We start from the raw sequence: 18,377 nt of genomic DNA, 5'->3' as shown, positions 1-18,377 counted from the left end.
CCAAGGTAGCCGACGAGAGCGTTCACGTTCGGGTTCGGCCCCAGACTGTGACCGGATAACGTACATTCCATAGTGTAACTTGGACCGAGAATGCCAGAGGCTGTATAGAGTCAGGACTCGCCACTGGTATTCGAGGGCCGAGTGGAGAGTGGCTATATAACCACGATACCGGTTAAGGGCAAGAAAAAGGTAGCTGGCGATGTTCTGCGCGGAAGGGCCCAGAGGAGGTAGGAAGACGAACGGAGAAAAAAATAAATGAAATAAGAGACGGAACTGGTGGTAATCAGCGATTGGTTAAGTAGTTCAAGTGCGCCGTTCTTCGACGTACCCACCGAAGTGCGAATAATGTAATCGTGGAAATTGTATGAACGGCACACGATACTTGTTAAGGACAATTAGCGCTCTTTTAAGGAGTAAAACCACTGACGATGGACGGAATTAAGGACGCGAAGCTCAACGCAACGTGTTCCGGTCAATTATACTTCCATTTCTTTCCCCTCTTCGTGCGTACTTTTGTTCGTTCGTTCGTTCGAACGATAATTGACCGACATCATATAAGACGCGACCCAACCTTGGTCTATCCGACCATCTTTTCCGCTTTTGTGATCAGCTTGAAATTCCTACCTGTATGACCACCTCGATACCATGCCTGTAATGCATATGTGAGTTTACTGTACGCTGTTAGAACAAACATTAATCACCGCGAATCGGCGCTGCATGACCACGCACGGGTATTCCGAGCTGGCTGACCGATTCCGCAGCAATTTTATGTACGAGACGCATTGCGCCACGTTTAGCTTTGCGGTTTTCACTTGGTGTGACCCAGTTGTTTTACCGTCATCTAGAGGTCCTCGTGGATCTGGACATCGGGTTGCTACGCTTGCTGGATGACCGGCTGGCGGGCTGGGGGTACCACGAAGAAAGGCATTGCGGGAAAAAAGGTACTCGGTAAAAAGAACACTGGAATAAAATCTGGTCTGGCTGCCTGGCTGCTTGGCCGGTCCGCCATGATCCTGGCAACGACTCACCTGCGTGGCTCACGCAGGTCCAGGGGGGCGACGGGGGATACATAATGGTAGGGACAGATCGACACCCGTCTTGCCTCGCTCCGGTGGTTGTTGTTGAAATATAAACTCATTGCTCGCTCTCTGAAAATACTCCACAGGCATCTCTAAGACAGGATCTGGAGTGGGAGGCATTCCAGGTACTGCCACGGTGGTACACTCGGACAGATATATAGAGCTAGGGCTGGGCTCGTGTTACGTACAGTCTTACTAGTGCTCCGAAGAACGCATCTTGCCAGTGTCGTCTTTTCAAATTTCAGGCTATTTGAACTTTGTCGGAGTCGGTAGTTTTTTTATCACGTTTCTCAAGCACCCCGGCCACTAGAAAAAAGGTACAACCAGTATTTCGTTTGAAATTAGGGGAGGTTTTATTTGCCCCCATAGTGAATTAGTGAAATCGATATTATATATTTCTTCAATTACCAAGACCGCAGTGACCATTTTTTATGTTCATCTCCCACTGACGTGAGTGTCAGGTGAGTATAGCGATAATATACCCCAAAATTTCTTATTCTTCAGGTTATCGCTCATCGTCAAGCATGGGGCACTTTCCGCGCTACGTCGTCCTCGCTCTCTTCATCGCGATAGCATCAGCACGATCACCAGAACTGGATGGCAACTCGATCGAAGATTCAGGGAGATCTTCAAACGGCGTATTCGGTGACATTCAATATGTGTACCAAATATACAAGGAGTGCTCCTCGGCTGACCTCAGCTCTTGCCTCAAACTGAAGCTGATCGGTGCAATGGATAGAATCTCCAGGAGCTTGGACATTAATCTGTCAGACGGCATCACTTTGACTAAAGACAACGGATTGGACGCTGAGCCGTTGACGAAATCCGAACGGGAAATTGAAGCAGATCTTCCCAGAGCACTTGAGGAGAAAGAAGATGCCCTCAATTCCATAATCCTCGACAAGGTTGTAAACTTCTTCCGAAGCCACACCCTCAAGCTAAAGTTACCGAACATCGATGAGCTCCAGAGGAGCTTTACAGAGGAGGGTGAGTGGGAGAGGATGACTAGCTTAGCATTGGCTTAAGCAATCGAATAATCAACGATTTTATTTTTATTTCATGGTTTCAATTTTAGGTCTTAAGAATTTGACACACCATGAAAGTAATTTTAGTAACTGTATTCTAGAATCTGGCATAATATCACGATATTTAGAACACAAAACGCTACTGACCATAAGCAAACCATTCTTGATCATCTGTAAAGGATAAAAAACGATAGCCATTGAAGTCATTTATCACCCGTTGACAATAGACGCTAACGGAAAACACAATATAATATGATCACACGGAGGCCCAGATTGTTCGGATGTTAGGTATAATTGATTGCCATTGGGTGAGGCAATTAATCACTTCTGCGTTAAACCTCGCTGATGATTCATTTTTCATATTATGAAGGTCGTAAGAAGAAGAAGATGGGTGAACTGTTGGCCATCCCCTTGCTCATCGGCGGCACGCTGATACCATTGGCTCTAGGTGCTCTAGCTTTACTTGCCGGAAAGGCTTTAATTGTCAGTAAACTCGCCCTCGTTCTTGCATCCATTATTGGCCTGAAGAAGCTTGTCTCCGGCAGCGGTGATGGCGGTGGCCACGAAGTTGTGCAAGTAGCTGGAGGTCATGGTTCCAGTGGGTGGGCAAGATCGAGCCATGACATCGCCTACTCAGCGTACAAGCCGCATTCCGCCTAGACCATTCATAAAGTTTCCGAAATTCTTCGTGCCTGAAGAAGAAGAAGACGGTACATTCCTCGTTCTCGACACGCAAGTGTAAAATGCGAGGTTAATTATCCTTCGCTGGAAATACTCTATCGACTATATTAGAGACTATTCTCACTCAAATGATCATAAGACTTTCATCCATAAACGTTATGAAAAAGACCTTATATTACCTTCACTTTTGTTATCTCATACTTTCGCACATAGCAATAAATATTTACTCATTCGTTCTTTTATAGATTTACTTCACTCGTCATTTCAGCATTTTCTATGTTCTTTTGATACTTGTGCATATTTCATTATCATTATCGTAAATTGTGCTTTTTCAAGCACTGTGATTCAACGTTACTCTCATGAATTTCTCTCGCGTTTCTCTTGCTGCTCCGTTGACATATTCTATATTTGTATTTAATCATTGTTGTTTTATTCGTTGAAACTACTCTTATGCTCAAACGCCTTCAGTATTTAATTATGATTAATTAATTAATTTATAACTATGACCGTCTAATTATACGTATATGGATATGTATATAGATATACACACACACGATGTAGATGTTTAATAAATTGAAGAATTTTGTAAATGTATCTGTGTATCTTCGTAACGTTGTACCTTTCGTTCTTGCATCAGGACAAATGCATTCAACTAATAATAGAGCAAGAGCAAAGAAAGAAGAGAAAAAAAAGTAAAATAAACGCCAATTAAAGAAATAACTAGTCTATACCTACTGTGGCATGTAAAGATGTAGATCTCAGACATCCTCGTTCAACGGAACGAAGAAAACAACTTATGCTGGACAGATACCCACAGATATACACAAGTAAATGTAACTGGAAGTCAGGTTTTGAATTTATATTCCCGTCCAAGCTTGGCTGAATCGTCGCCAACGCGTTCGATCTGGGTTATTGGTGCGCACCTAGTAGACATACATCTAGAAGCGATATCGAGACGTTTCTATAAGCTAATCGAGAACTTGCAATTCAGTGCTCATTGAACATGTACATGAATCTGCATTGCAGGGTATATCCACATTAAAAGATTGATCGGATACTGTCAGTTGCGTTTTAAGTAGGTCACAAGCCAAGGGACTGACACAGCCGGTTTCCGTTTTCACATGTTCTAATCTTCAGCACATATATATATACACGCGTAGGTATTATATATATTATATGCGCGTGTCGCATCTCAAACAAGTCTTTCCACTTCTGTTAGCCACGGCTCTGTACCGCGTCTGTAGGCATAATTTAAGCGTAGAAAAACCACAAGAGATTAGATCGTGCCTGTTGGGTGGCTCAAATGTCTTTTGGAAGAAAGACTCTCGGCATGTATGGGAGAAAAGGAATCCCACCATTACCAGCAAGTGTCTCGTCCGCGTCACCCGGGCCCAAGCATGGACTCCTCGTTTACTTACTCAACTCGTAGGTATATCTCTAATTGTAAGTGTATCCAGTTGTGTGTGAGTTGGTGTTGGACGTTAACGACGCCTGGAAGTCGATGCAGGAGGATGGTGATGTGAAACCGGATGCACAAACGCCTTGGTTGACCCCAGTTTTGACCGCTGTGTACTCACTGCACGAGAGTCGGGAGCATCGCATTTCCTATTCCTTGCGTACGGCAACCGGCCGACGCGACCGTCGCACATGGTGTTGGGTCGGTTCTCTGCACCGCACACACGCACCTTACGCACTTGCACGCGTGACGCGCTCGCTACCCGAATAAGTAAACCAGGCCGTCCGGGCAGCATCCTTTCTGCGGTGCGTCTAACACTCTCTACGCCAGAGAAAAAGATATCGTGTCATACTCTACAGTCAGTTCAGGATAACTTCGAGTCCCCAGACAGTGATCGGTGACTGACTTGATATGTAACCTCAAATTTTTATTTGCGTCAAGTTCCGGGATGCCTGAGTTCAGGAATTGTGAAGATTCCTTCCAATCCAGTAAGTCCTTGGTACCAACAGAAATCAAAACAAAAAAAACTCCCTCGATGGTTTCGTATGCATTGGTAAACGCCAAAAATTGTATCATTACGCACTGACCACTAGAGTCCGTTGGCACTTTCGAAGTATTTGGAGACGCTGCCAGACTCGATAGAGTTTCAGTCGTGAGCTTGACCAGGTTCCCATGACTACGTCAGGACCGAAGCTGCGCAGCAGACCGAAGAAGGAATATAGGCCTGCCGCGTGGGAGCCTGTGCCTCGAGGGAGCCTTGACCTGACCTCAATCTTCTGCGGGTTCACTCTCGCCGCCGATGAAAAGAAGAAAGTGTTCCCTCTGTAGCGAGGAGTTGACTTGGGACCAGAGTGTAGACTCAGTGGTTAGCAGATCGGTCCTTATTACTCTTGCAAACCCGGAGTGGGTTCGAGCCGTCCTGCAAAGGATCGGAAACGACCGGTACATTTATCGGTAATAAGAAAACTCTGTGCGCGAGCTCTTCGCTCGATGCCGGTATGGCTTTCGCGTTCCAGGTGAAAGTTGTCGAAGGCTGATCTTTCTATGTGTGTGAACGCCGGAGTTTGACTTTGACTTTGACATTTAGCAGTGATTGCTATTGCTCGTTCAGGAAGGCTGGGACGATCTTGTCTGTCTTTGTCCTATAATACGTGGGGCACGTTGTTACCTTGGCGATGGTTCGATACGAGCTCCGAATAAACCATCGTATAAAAGTAGCCTTTTCCGATATTTTTTTCCTTTCTTCTTCTTCTTCTTCTCTCTTGCTTTTCTAGGCGGTAGGTTTTCGGGGTCAGCGGGAGGAGTGGCACCATGGAGGTTTGGCGCGAGCCCAATACACACGATCTTCAATCGCTTGCACATTCCAGTTAGAAAAAAACCGTTAAACTTTCCGAAAGCCTATGGAATAAATTAATTCTTCCTTAATTCATGTGTTAAAATCAATAAGATTTCTATTTTGCGCGTATTCTTAAAGATAGCATCACACAAAGTGACATATGATCTAGGTCTCGTGTACGAAAGAAAAAGCCGAATGCTTGTGGTACTCGCCACGTGTTTGACATCAGCAGTTAGCTACCATTTCAAGTTAATGGAAACCATCTCGTTAGGAAGAACCTAAATTCTTTGCGCGAGAAATTTGATGATCAAACCCTTCTACCTGTTCATAATCAGGTCTCAGTATTCGAGAGCCGCAAAATTTTACAAAAAGAAAAAAAAAAAAAGAAAAAAATAAAAAATTACAAAATAACTCTGCATACACGCCAATATACATGTCCTGATGTACGGCCTACTCCCTATACTTTAACGTATTCAGAGCCGGCAGCTGAATTCCTCACCGTTCACTATTCAAGGTCAAAAATTATTTTTGCCCGTGTGAATGATTCACAACACACCGCCTCAGATTAAATTTTTGCATTGAAAGTTCAGATGTCGGTTGATTACGGACCTCGAGCACACCGTCGTTTTACCTCACTATTTAAAGAAAAAATTGAATTTCATATAATATCATTATAGGAACAGTGATAAGGTAATATTCAACAAGAATTTTCTCAAAACATTGGGTACCTCCTTTCACGGTTGTCGAAATAGCTTTTTTATACGAAAAGAAAGTTCTCTTTAACGTTTTTTTATTATTTTATCAGATGGTTATCCGGAAATTTCTCCGAGATTGATTTGATGTAGATTCTCGTACTACAGTAGTTTTTGAAGATAGCGGCCATTTATCGGCGACACTTATGACTACTGGTCGTTTCGTAAATGAAAGTGACTGATTATTTCTTGACCATGAAAAAAATCTAGTTACGGAAAGAACAGTATGCTATGCTTAAGAAATGAAAGTTGGTAAAAAACAACTGATTTTGCTTGAGCTTCAACGAGAATGAAGAGTGGACCACGTGGCGATTGAGCGATTCTTTTCAGATTGAACGTGACATACATGGTGTTGATACTCTAGCTATTGGCCAGCTGGGTCCATCTGCGAATGAAACCTACCTTTGAATATTTATGACCTTGTCAGCTATCGTATATACGAGGCGATAGATGGACTACCGTGAGCTTCCTTGAAAACTGTGTTGTTCGTATACGTGAGGTACTGCTAACCGAAGACGGGGCCCCCGGCTCGGGAATCGGCGACAAGAGACGCTGCGGCGGGCCCGGCATACTCACGCACGAGAATGAGTTCTGCTCACATAAATAAGACAGGCGACACACATCCACGCCCGTGGTGTTCACAGCGAAGTCGACTCACACACATTTGCTGTTGGCAAACATGAATGTAGGAATGAGGAAGAGCCGAACCTCGTAAAGAACCAATAGCCTGTGCCAAAGGTGGGGGCCATCAAAATTTCAAAAACGTACCGAGACCCCTTTAGCGAGGAGGATAAAAGCAAGCTGCCGGCCCCCTTTTAGCAGTATTGATACAAACACCGTGACGAGAAGGTCAGGAGCAAAAGAGCATCCTCTCGATCAGATTCGATTCGATTCGATAAACGACTTTGTCAAATACTCGCGATGTTCAAACTCTTGACTGTCTTTTCGGCTGGCTTCTTGGCCTTCGCCGTCGCCGCCCCGGCATCTCAGCAGGAAGCTGTTACCGAAACTACCGGGTCACTTATCGGTGATGCTCTTCAAGTGTACTCTTCTTGTGCCGACCAAGACCTGACGGTCTGTCTGAAGCTCAAGGCCCTGCGATTCGTCGATCGTGCCGCTAGATCCGCCGACCTCGTCATCGGTGACGGTCTTCGGATTGTACAGACTGACGAAGCTAAGGCCGACAGGTAAGGACACGAACGACTGATAGACCCACGCACGACATGGACAGTGAAAACGCGGATCTGTATTCCGTGTGGTGAATTAAAGAAAATGAGTACCTTTTTTATTTTTCTCTCAAACGGAAAGTGAAGTGAAACTTGGATTACAGTGTACGACGACAATGACTACAACTACGACTACGACTACGACTTCCAATATTACTTTTCGATCAGAAGATCTACTCTTTGTTAAATAACAACTATCGACTGACGTTGTACCGAAACGATCACAGATGCTTTGGATATTCACGTTTCACCCTTCACGATTTGATCAAGTTCTAAGTGACATAACAATCACGAAAGTGCGAATTAATGTTCAAATTTTATTGAAACGTGATCCATTCATCTTTGCGATACCATTTTACCAAACAATCATGTATCACGCTACGTAGTATATATATTTCCTTTATTGATAGAACGACTGTGTTGGTATTTGTTCACGTGCGACTTAACCATCAGCGTTAACGACGAACGAATCTGTTTTATAGCCGCGCAAACTCCGGCCGATCTCTGAACGACATCGAAGCATCTCTTCCTCAGGAAGCCGAGGCGAAAGAAGCTGCCATCGACGAAGCCCTACTAGAACGTGCTGGGAAGTTCCTCGCCAGCCATACCGTGGAACTCTCAGTTCCCGAAGAAGTTTCTCGCTCATTCGACGAGGGTAAGTTCCACCTTTGTCGTTCAGCCGTAATCACTTCCCGTGACCTATGTTCGTTCCGAGGTTCCCCTTTCATCGTGATTGTAGTACACGGGGAATTTAAGGAAGCAAATTATTCAAAGTTGAAGCTAATTTCGCTCAGATCTGTATGTGATGCATCCAGGTCTCAGTTTGCAGAGAGATCGACACACTTCTTCGTCTCGCGACTTTCTCATCAGGGGCACGATACGCGATGGTCGTTAGTGATTGAATATCGATTCCGATTAATCATACTGGCACTAAACGAGTCGAATCTATTAACGAAGCCACGATTTTTAGTAAATTTTCCCACCAATCAACGATCAAGATAGAGCCGAATAATCGTTAGAGATCATCAGCCGGTTAACAAACACGTTCCCAGATTACGGCTCATGCTTGATTGTGCTGTAAGCGCGGGTTTAATGAACGATGCCTTAGCGGGCTTTCCTAAGGTGCGTCCATTTGTTAAGTTTTTTTTTTTCTACTTTTTTCAGCTCGTGGTAAGAAAAAGAAAATCGTCAAATCCCTGCTGCCAATCCTTCTGCTGTTGAAACTGAAGGCTGCTGCTTTGATCCCAATCGCTCTCGGCGCTCTTGCCTTGTTGGCATTCAAGGCCTTGATCATCAGCAAGATCGCTCTGGTTCTCAGCGGAATTATTGCCCTCAAGAAGCTCCTGGGGCAGAAACAGTCCAGCAGCTACGAAGTGGTGGCTCACCCAGTCCACTCGTACGAAGACTCTCACCACGACCACCACGGCTGGTCCAGCAGGTCCGCAGGTTCCGACCTGGCTTACAGTGCTTACAAGCCCGAGAACTAATTCAAAGAAAGCGACGATAAATAAACTTCATCAAGATTTCACTAATATAAATCGAAAAATCATCACAGAGCTGAAATGCCCGACGAAAAATAACTACATATCGCGAATCGTCACATCCACGTTCAACGACGTAGGTGCATCAAATTATGATTATATTTGGCATCGTTTAATTATCTAAATCGGACTATTAATGCGCTATTTTGACGACTTAAGACGACCGCACCGTACGACTTAAGACGAGACAATTACGATGACGGTAATTGAGACTTTTACGACGCTCAGACGATACCTAGAGACCACAAAATAATCACAAAGACACATACCTGCGGATGCTCAATCACGGTATCCATGTTTAAGTACAAAAAAAAACAATTATATTTTTCGAGGCATTTCTATGTATAGTTTTCATAGCGATTATAACTCGCGAAAGTCACGCTTGCATGCATATATTACACTCATATACAGGCAAGTGACGAAATTTCTTGATTCTGAGGATACTTAAAACGGGTAGACAGCATTTGCTGTCAGACTTCGTATGAAAAAAAAAAAAAAAATACCTCTAAACATGACGACTTGTACTCAACGTAGACTCGATTATCATACTTCCATCGCGAAGCGTGCATTGTGTACATAAAAATATGATAAAATCATATTCGACGCATAACATGTGCTATACCTGCACGTGATTTGGAGAAGCTACACCAAAAAAGTAAATACGTAACAGCAAATTTTTAAAGACGTACAAACACGCGACTTTCAAACTCTTGACGGTACACGAAGCTTAGACATTAGAGTATTTCCCATTACTGAAAAAAAGCACTTAGCTAGTTTGACCAGTCTGGACGATGCTACAAATCAAAATAGAACGCAACGGATAATTAAATCCCGTAGCATAATCAATTTCAAGAATCAGCTGGCACGGACTAATCAATCGTTAGCTCCTCTCCTTAGCCCGCAATAGCTCAACTCTGAGACGGTTTTGGTTAGCATTACCGGTTGCTTTTAATTACATTTAATAATTTATATTATCATTAATTATTGTATCGTGTACATGTCATTGGCCAGGTTACACCTGGTGCCATGCATTTGCCATATTTATATTATTTATGAATAAATACTCATTTTATAGATAAAACAAATCTCTCATCATTATACCTGATTCTCTGTACAACAATTCTAGTTCCTCTTCCCCGTTTACTGTTAAAAATGGTGACCCTCTACTAGCGTAATGTTACAAATATGCACTTTCTTTATGGTAATTAAAGAAACGTTGTCCGTCTGCGCAAATATAGAGAAAGTCGAACGAGCCAAGCGGGACATGTGCAGCTGAAGTTTGAGATTACCGTCATGGCCCATTTTATTAAAGGTTGGATAATTGCTCGGTAGACGATTGATGAAAGGAAGTAAAACGAAAAAAACATATGAAAAATAACGAACAGCAACAAAATATCGATATATTATTGCAGTATAACGCAACGATCGACACTTACCTTTTAATCGGCTTTATGTTTTCGCGTCCCATAAGCATCAACCGACATCTCAGTACCGCAAGCGATGTAAATAAACTTACGGTGCCCGTGGAAATTTCTACCACACCACAAATTAAGTCGGTATTAACCTTTAGCACGGTTCGCGCGCCTTACGAAGTAAGCCAATGGCACGAATTTAGTTAATTGCTTTTTATTTAACTCATTCGTTTACGTTTTTTTTTCTCCTCTCTTTTTCGATTGTAACTTTTTTTTATACTCCATGCTGTAATTTAATCGTCAGTGACTAAATATGCGGTGAAAAAATGCAGTCATTGTACTCAAATAAGAACCGTTATTCAAGGTGATGCTTGGCTACTCTCTCGTACGTGGTATCGATCTGTAAAGATAGTGTATCGTACGTTTAGTAGGTGGACTCGCGAGAGAGTTATTTTGACTGTATCGCTTGTCGAAGAAAGGATAACGATAATCGTCTGTGGGTAGTACATACATTCGTACTTCATACGCGGAGGCGGAAAGTGATTAAGATGAAAATCGGCGAACCGTGTTCCTGCAGGCCAATCGAAGCGAGGATCCTTACCGGAACTTTGCTCTCTTAGATCGCATCCGGCGTTTGGAATGAAATGGTGTACTTTCGCTGCCACGCTTATACTCCCTGGTTCGCAGGGGCAAAGCCTTGGAGTGAAACCGATTGTTCCGTCGTCTGTGAAAATCCATTGTCCTTGTATATATATAGGGTTCGTTTTCCTCAAAGAATGAGCAGTGCTTATTGTGACTCTGAGAAAACTAGGCTACAAAAATTTTGGTCGGAGCGTAGAGCTGAGGCTCACTCTGAACTGCAACGATCGTAAAGATCGGTTGAAAAATTATGCAGCAGTTCAATCTGTTTAACCTGTATGATAATTAGAATTCCACGAAAGATCATTGATTCGAAATCAGACAAACAGCCCCTAACTTTATCATGAAGTTGTCGCTGCTGTGTATTTGTGTAATAATTTCAAAAAGTGTTTCGGTGATAATGGAGCCGAAAGCGGAGTCCAAGTTGGTCGTCGATGAGCCAGGGACGTTCGGTGAAACTTTGGGAAGTTGTCTGGCTGACAAAATCGGCACCATGGAATGCGTTAATCGCGGGGTTCTTAGCACCCTTCAGTCCATCAACGAACAGGATGAGATTAAAGTCGACAACTTCTACTTGGAACGAGTCACTGGTCAGAACCGGGACTTGCTGGACTTAGACTATGATCCCAAGGACTTTGGGAATATACTGAAGGCGGGTGCGAGGTTGATGGAACAACGGGGGTTAAAATGGGATCTTGCAACCTTGTATCCAGGCCTGGTTATGCAGGTCGGACCAATGATCAATGGTCAGGGTGTTCTTGAGTTTGTTCTGGATGAACGGACTGAGTCATACTCCGAAAGAAGACTTGGCACAGGTGAGCATAGCGTGATCTAAGATGAATGAGCCGTACTGTTCGGATAAAAAGTTAGAAGAAAAATAAAATCGATTCAAAATATCTTCCGCAATGTTATTTGTCCCAATGATGATGAATACGAATAGAACAATATCCCTATTATGGAATAAAAGATAGTCCGAGCAAATTCAAATGACACGAGCTACAAGATATCAATGATTTGAGTGAAAGGTTTCATAAATAAAATGTTTAAAATGGTTGAACTTCAGTGTTTTTGGTATGATTTCAATATTTTTGCGTTATCTCTGCTCATGGAACCCCGTCTCTCTTCCTCACTCCACAGATTTTCTGGAAAAAAATTCAAGAAATTTCACCTTAGAGTATAGTTTTACCTACGCAAATTTATTTTCATCCATTTTGGAAGTATTTATTTACTAAATATTTTCAGGTGACCTCTGAAAATATTCACGGTGTTCAAAATATGAAAAACTATTACGATCGGATGAATAGCACCAAAGCTTAATAATTTTAAACGGTCTAATTACAAATCCTTTTATTAAATTGTTCATATTTTAACTTGTGATGTTCGATGTTCCTTAGATTCCTTTCTACTATATGGTAGGGATGTGGTTTCATTTGATTTAACCATCACACGCACAAATAACATTGCTGGTAATTTTTCAAACCCGTTTTTTATTCCTAACTTTAATCGGCACGGTCTATAAACTCCAAGTAATCTTGAACATCATCAGTCGTTGAAATCAAAGTATATTTCACTTAATTTCATGTAGAACAGCAGGAATAGTTCTACATCAAACAAAGTGCAAAATTGGCTACAAGATTTTCAATTCCATTTCTTTGGTCCTATTCAATTCTGTTTGGACTGAGGTCGTGAACGTGAGGTACATGTCGCTATGGTATTTTTACGGGGCGTAGAAGCATCGGAGGTGGGCCAAAGATCTGAAATCGTTAAATCGTCGCGCCACTTCATTCAGAGATCTGCTACTAAGACACAGCACGGCACAGCTGTTTTACCGACGGCCGATTACTTCGGACGTTATTCTATGTTAACAGCCAAGTTATGGTAAAGAGCCATGAAAGTTTTCAAACTGCGACTTAGTTTCGAGTGCTTCACGGGCGGCGCTATAATGTGGGAACTTCCATTGAGTTTATAAGATCCGAGCGTGTCCACGTAACAATGTAAACGAACAAAAACCTTATTAGTGATATTTCCATCGATTTTTTTGAAAACTTTTATGGTCTGAAGAAGGACAATGTATTATCATTCTGGAATCCGTAGACTGTGAACATTTTTGCAAGTGAATTACGATTTCTTGACAAAAGAAACTCTAAAAAATGTCTTTGAATGTGCGAGAACTACTATTTAAATCTTCAATTTGATATACATGATGTTAAAGGTTTTGAAAAGATTCATTTTATTTTTGCATAAACGTAAGGTATACTATAAAAAAGGTTCAGAAGCGTTAAGTATTGTTGTGACTGGTCCAAAAGTAGAATAATGTAAAAATCTTGAACATAAGATTCACAAAAATCGTATGTTTTTACGTATTGAATACACCAAAAGTTGCTATTTAAAGTGTAATAACTATTATCGAAATAAGGAGAAGTTTAATGTATTATGTAATTTTTTTAACTGAATACAAACAGAAACTTTCTGGATTCAGAGAAGCGATTAGAGACATGGACAGATGTTTAATCTCGATTCAATTTATTTTAGGAAGTCTGCTGTTAGAGATAAGAAGATTTCATAGAAAAATAGTAAATTGACAATTGTCAAATATCGAATAGGATCGTTTTTCTTCGTAGATAACTTTATGATGAAACGATTCTTCTCACGGAATTCTGTTTATTATAACCATTCTAGATTAAATGATGAAAAAATCTCGCATAGTTGAGGTGACGTTTGCAAAGGCTATCCTAAAAGTATCACGCGACTGTTATGTAAAATCTTGGAGTGTAACTGCGAAAATATACTGGCAATAGGTACAAGAACAAAAGTTTATTGGCTTGTAGTCAATTATATATTTTTTTTCATACTCTGGATAAATTAAATATATGCACTTGATAAATATGCTTTTTTAAAATGACGTCCTTTTTATACAAGCTTTTCATTTTAAAGTACATCATCATCGACTCAAACCGATGTTGTTTTTCAGGTCAAGCGATAGTGAGGAATCTCATACTGCCATTTCTTCTGGGATTCAAGTTCAACCTTGTGTCTTTAATACCACTTTTATTTGGGGTCCTTCTGCTCGTCGCCAAGAAAGTTTTTGTACTGGCAAAAATTGCAATTTTCCTTAGTGGTATTTTCGGATGGAATTCCCTGTATGGGAGTGGACAGCAAGGGCCGCAACACGGTGGGGGATACGGTTTTGGATCGGATTATTACAACCACGTACCAAACTACAATTATAAGGAGTATACCACGATCCCCGATTACAATCCGTTTCAGCACGTAATCAGAGAGACACTTAACGTATACAAGAGGGACAGAGCATCCCAAAATTTGGATGAGAGTAGAAACTTTGCATGGGGTAGAGATCAATAGTAACTAATAATTAATAATAAGTATTTCTATAAGGCATCTTATTTTGTAATTTTGTACAGAACGATTTCACTAATATTTGAATAAAAGTTTCGAATGAGAAACGCACGATTTACCGCGAATGCAGTTTTGTCTGTCACTATTTTCGCTGAATGTTTACACCTTGGAAGTATTTTATACACGGCTCACAAAAATTAGCGGATACATTTTTACACAAAAGATTGTATCATTTCAAGGCTGTCTAACTTCGCTCCTACAGAATGTAAAATATTATTTGACAAAGGGTTTCAGGTCCAGAAATATCAGTCACAAAATGCTTTTTGCATATTTAGTCTGAATTATCAATTTTTTCTAAAGCTATGCTCATTTGTCGTCTGCGTCAGAAAGACTCGCGGTTCAAGACTTATTTACAAAATCCATCTCGGATGTTTCTTAGCATGTTTACTTTAATCAAAGTTCTTAGATAACTTTTGGTCATTGAAGAGTGAGTGAAAAATAAATTAAAGTCCTCCGAAAAAATACTTGAGACTCCAAATTAGCTATTCCAGCAACGAAGGAAATTAATTATTATTCTTCCTTGTGCAGTACTTCAAAGTAGGAGCTCACTTTACAAATTTGACATACCTAATAAGTCGTTTAAACTAAGATTCATAAAACTTATGTTCAATAATGTTGACCAGATCTGAAAAAAACACCTCACAGCTGATAATATAAACTTCAAAATTTGATTTAATATATTATATATATATTAAGTGTATTTTTGATATGCTAAGCAATTTTGGAATGTTCCATGTTTTCAAGTAAAAGTGGGTGGCTCATTGATTTTTTGGAGCAATGTAGTTGAAACAATAAAACAGTCAGTTGATTAAATGAACAATAATTTACAGAACATTTAGTGGATATAGTTACTTTATTTATGTTATTGCTTATTTCTCACTAGCATGCGTGTTCATGTACCGACTGCATGTCATGTAGTTCTCACGGACCGTATACCATTTTTTTAACTGTTTCCAGCAAACAATCGTATTGTAGTGTTAGAATTGTAATGCTGGCAATTATCAGATATAGTGTGAACTTGCGAACATTGGCAAATTTACATCAACCATTCACTAGAGCTACATTTTTATGTATAACGATTCACTGTAGTCTCCAAGTTAATGCAGCGTACGCGGATTTACTAAAATGAGAAAAGATTCTGTTAGCGTACATTTCAATTATCAATTATTATAGGATTAGTTGACCATCTACCCGAATTTTCTGCTGAGCTCTTCTTTCAGCCCACTGCAGCGTGCTGTATGTGCTTTACAGTATAAGCGTCTTTCACGTACTATTTTTCGGACGAGGTCACATGTACACGCCATCTAGTTAACTGTATTCTGAAAGGAGCTGTCCTTCCGCAATTGTTGCCGCGAAAATGTAACAACTCCATGAGTGCTTCCGTTACAGTCTCCTTGAAAATTTTCGATCTACTTGTTCGCCGCACGAGTTACCCTTTCATTTTAATTAACTTCTGCACCTTCTGTGCAACGGCTTTTTAAGGCTCGTTTGGCAACCGGGTCACGAGAATATTTTTCCAAAGGACTGTACTGCTATGTTTTGGTTCAGAAGATTTTTGCTAGAGCGTTAAAGACATGTGTATCAGATGTGAGCATGTAATACAACGAATGGGTATATAAGATTCTTTCGATAGACCCAGCATGTCAGTCACGTTGCAGAGCCGTCATAAACATCAACACAACGGACAAAAATCTCATCGCAGTGATTTATTCGTGTGAATTATTACAGTGTCTTCGCAGTCCGTATTCGATCCGAACTAACAACACTGACATTTCAGTCTTATATGTGACTCGGTTCTGAAACTTATACATTTTTGTGTCAATTTATTTCGGCCAAATAGCAATGATGCAGAGGCACGCCGTTGTTTTCACACTGATTATCATACTTGCGAGTTTTTCGAGTCTCTCGCTTGCCGCTCAAAACGAATACACTCAGCTGTTTGGCAAATGTGCCGAAGAAAAGAATACCTTCGACTGTCTCAAACGGAAGGCACTTAATATTCTCGATTCTGCGGTGAAGGAAGACTCAGTTTACACTTTGAATGATTTGATCTCGATAAAGAGGGATCCAAAGTTCGTCGTGATATCGGATGACTCGCGAAGCCTGGAGAACGACACGCTGGACGATCAGCTTGAGAGGAAATTTTACGAGTACCTTTCCTCGCGAAGCATTCAGTTCACTATTCCCGGAAACATAATTGAAGGTGAAGCAAAATTCTCTTCTTCCACTAACATCATAATAACAAGAATACGCCCGTTCGATCAAGTCCAATGACGAATTCGTTGCACCCTTTTTCGTTTCAGGTCGTAAGAAGAAGGACAAATATGGTGGTATGCTCATGATGGGTGGACTGGCAATGGCTGGTAAGATCTCGAGTGGAATAAAAATCATTTAACCGAAAATCGATACGATGTTTACCCGGATGCGTGCACTAAGCATCTTTCTAAATTTCCGTTCAAACGTAACGATCCGTCCGTTTCAGGTATGATGGCGCAGCTGGCAATGGGCAAGATCGCATTTCTTGCGGGAACCGCACTTTTGACGGCGAAAATCGCCCTCGTAATCAGCGCCATAATTGGCCTGAAAAAGTTGGCCAGCGGCGGAGGCGGCGGACACGAAGTTATCTACGCAACAGCTACGGAACACCATGGAGGTGGGGGTGGAGGTGGTGGATCCTATGGCGGGGGCTGGCAACGATCCTTTGGAGGACCCAATCTGACCGGAAACAGCGCTGTGTACCCAGTGTACACGGGTGCGGTAAACGACGGACATGATTTGGCCTACAGTGGTCAAAGGTCTCAGAGTTGAGGTAACTCTAAATCCGTGTAGTATGTACGACGATACATCTTCGTTTACATTTTTGACGAACGTACAGCAGGAATAATGCATAATGTTAGTGGAAAGCAAGGCTATAGTTTCGATGAAATACGAAACGTTCTATTGCTAAGTGATATACGTAGATTATAAGCGGTAAACTGTTACGCCTAATTTAATATTTATCATTTTAGTAATTTATTTCTATGGGTGCAGATGTCAAGTTTTGTATGTTCACGTCTGTTTGAGTGACCTGAAAATCATTCGTTTGAAATCCTAGATTACACTATTCTGAATCAAGTGGATTCTCATGTCCTCTGTTTTATCAAGTCACGTGCGGTCTTTGTTTCATAAAGTGTTTTAATACATATAAACATAATGGCCTTAAATCACATCATTTATCCCATTTCGCTAAACAGTTCGTTAGGTATAATCAGCGTCAGTGATGAAAGTGGTTATTTGATGTGGCCAAGGTTTTTTATAGCTTTAACTAAATTGCGCGACACTACAAAACGTACTACTTTCTTGGATGATCTCGTATTCTGGAAAGCACTGTGCAGTAATTTGTAATAAAATTGGTGTATAGTACTTTTTAATACATTCCAATACACTGAAAACTTATGTATTATATAAAAATGTAATGGTTACTGGCAGCTATTGAACAATAAACTCTGTGAAATTTCACCCAAAATGTGATGTATGGTACTTGAATATTATATTAATTTCTCCAAGCGTGGGTTTTTATAATTAAATAGCACTGTCACCACTTGTGCGTTACACGTAGTAAATATTAGTGCATTCCATGCCTACTTCATTACTGTCTAACGACCTGACTTTTGCGTCTTTGATCCATTTAAAACGTCTCTCAGATTGTTTTGCAAAACGCCATTCGCTTTTATTTCGTTAAAGCAGATGAAGAAGTTTTTCCACGTCTGAAGAAAATTTCAAAAATTTCGATGTTAAATAAAACGAATCCTGAGACTCTTTCAAAACTGGGAC

General features: G+C 41.1%; 3 protein-coding genes across 3 annotated transcripts; all 3 read left to right on the top strand.

The window, feature by feature from the left end:
- The first annotated feature begins 1,265 nt into the window (after nt 1–1,265).
- Nucleotides 1,266–9,626, top strand: LOC107228186. The gene is made up of 6 exons (XM_046746658.1): nt 1,266–1,396; nt 1,584–2,066; nt 2,475–2,761; nt 7,158–7,516; nt 8,038–8,210; nt 8,720–9,626. The coding sequence occupies exons 2-6, from the start codon at nt 1,604–1,606 to the stop codon at nt 9,040–9,042; spliced, it is 1,605 nt and encodes a 534-aa protein (XP_046602614.1). The 5' UTR covers nt 1,266–1,396; nt 1,584–1,603; the 3' UTR covers nt 9,043–9,626.
- A 1,655-nt stretch (nt 9,627–11,281) lies between these two features.
- LOC107228185 lies at nt 11,282–14,803 on the top strand. The gene is made up of 2 exons (XM_015669560.2): nt 11,282–11,962; nt 14,119–14,803. The coding sequence occupies exons 1-2, from the start codon at nt 11,491–11,493 to the stop codon at nt 14,508–14,510; spliced, it is 864 nt and encodes a 287-aa protein (XP_015525046.2). The 5' UTR covers nt 11,282–11,490; the 3' UTR covers nt 14,511–14,803.
- A 1,420-nt stretch (nt 14,804–16,223) lies between these two features.
- Nucleotides 16,224–18,062, top strand: LOC107228201. Its single transcript, XM_015669580.2, has 3 exons — nt 16,224–16,767; nt 16,868–16,927; nt 17,047–18,062. The coding sequence occupies exons 1-3, from the start codon at nt 16,407–16,409 to the stop codon at nt 17,370–17,372; spliced, it is 747 nt and encodes a 248-aa protein (XP_015525066.2). The 5' UTR covers nt 16,224–16,406; the 3' UTR covers nt 17,373–18,062.
- The last annotated feature ends 315 nt before the right edge of the window (nt 18,063–18,377 follow it).

Source organism: Neodiprion lecontei, chromosome 1, assembly GCF_021901455.1.
Source record: "Neodiprion lecontei isolate iyNeoLeco1 chromosome 1, iyNeoLeco1.1, whole genome shotgun sequence".
Lineage (NCBI taxonomy): Eukaryota > Metazoa > Arthropoda > Insecta > Hymenoptera > Diprionidae > Neodiprion > Neodiprion lecontei.
The sequence above is the reverse complement of the archived record's forward strand: the minus strand, read 5'-3'. Positions and strand labels throughout refer to the sequence as shown.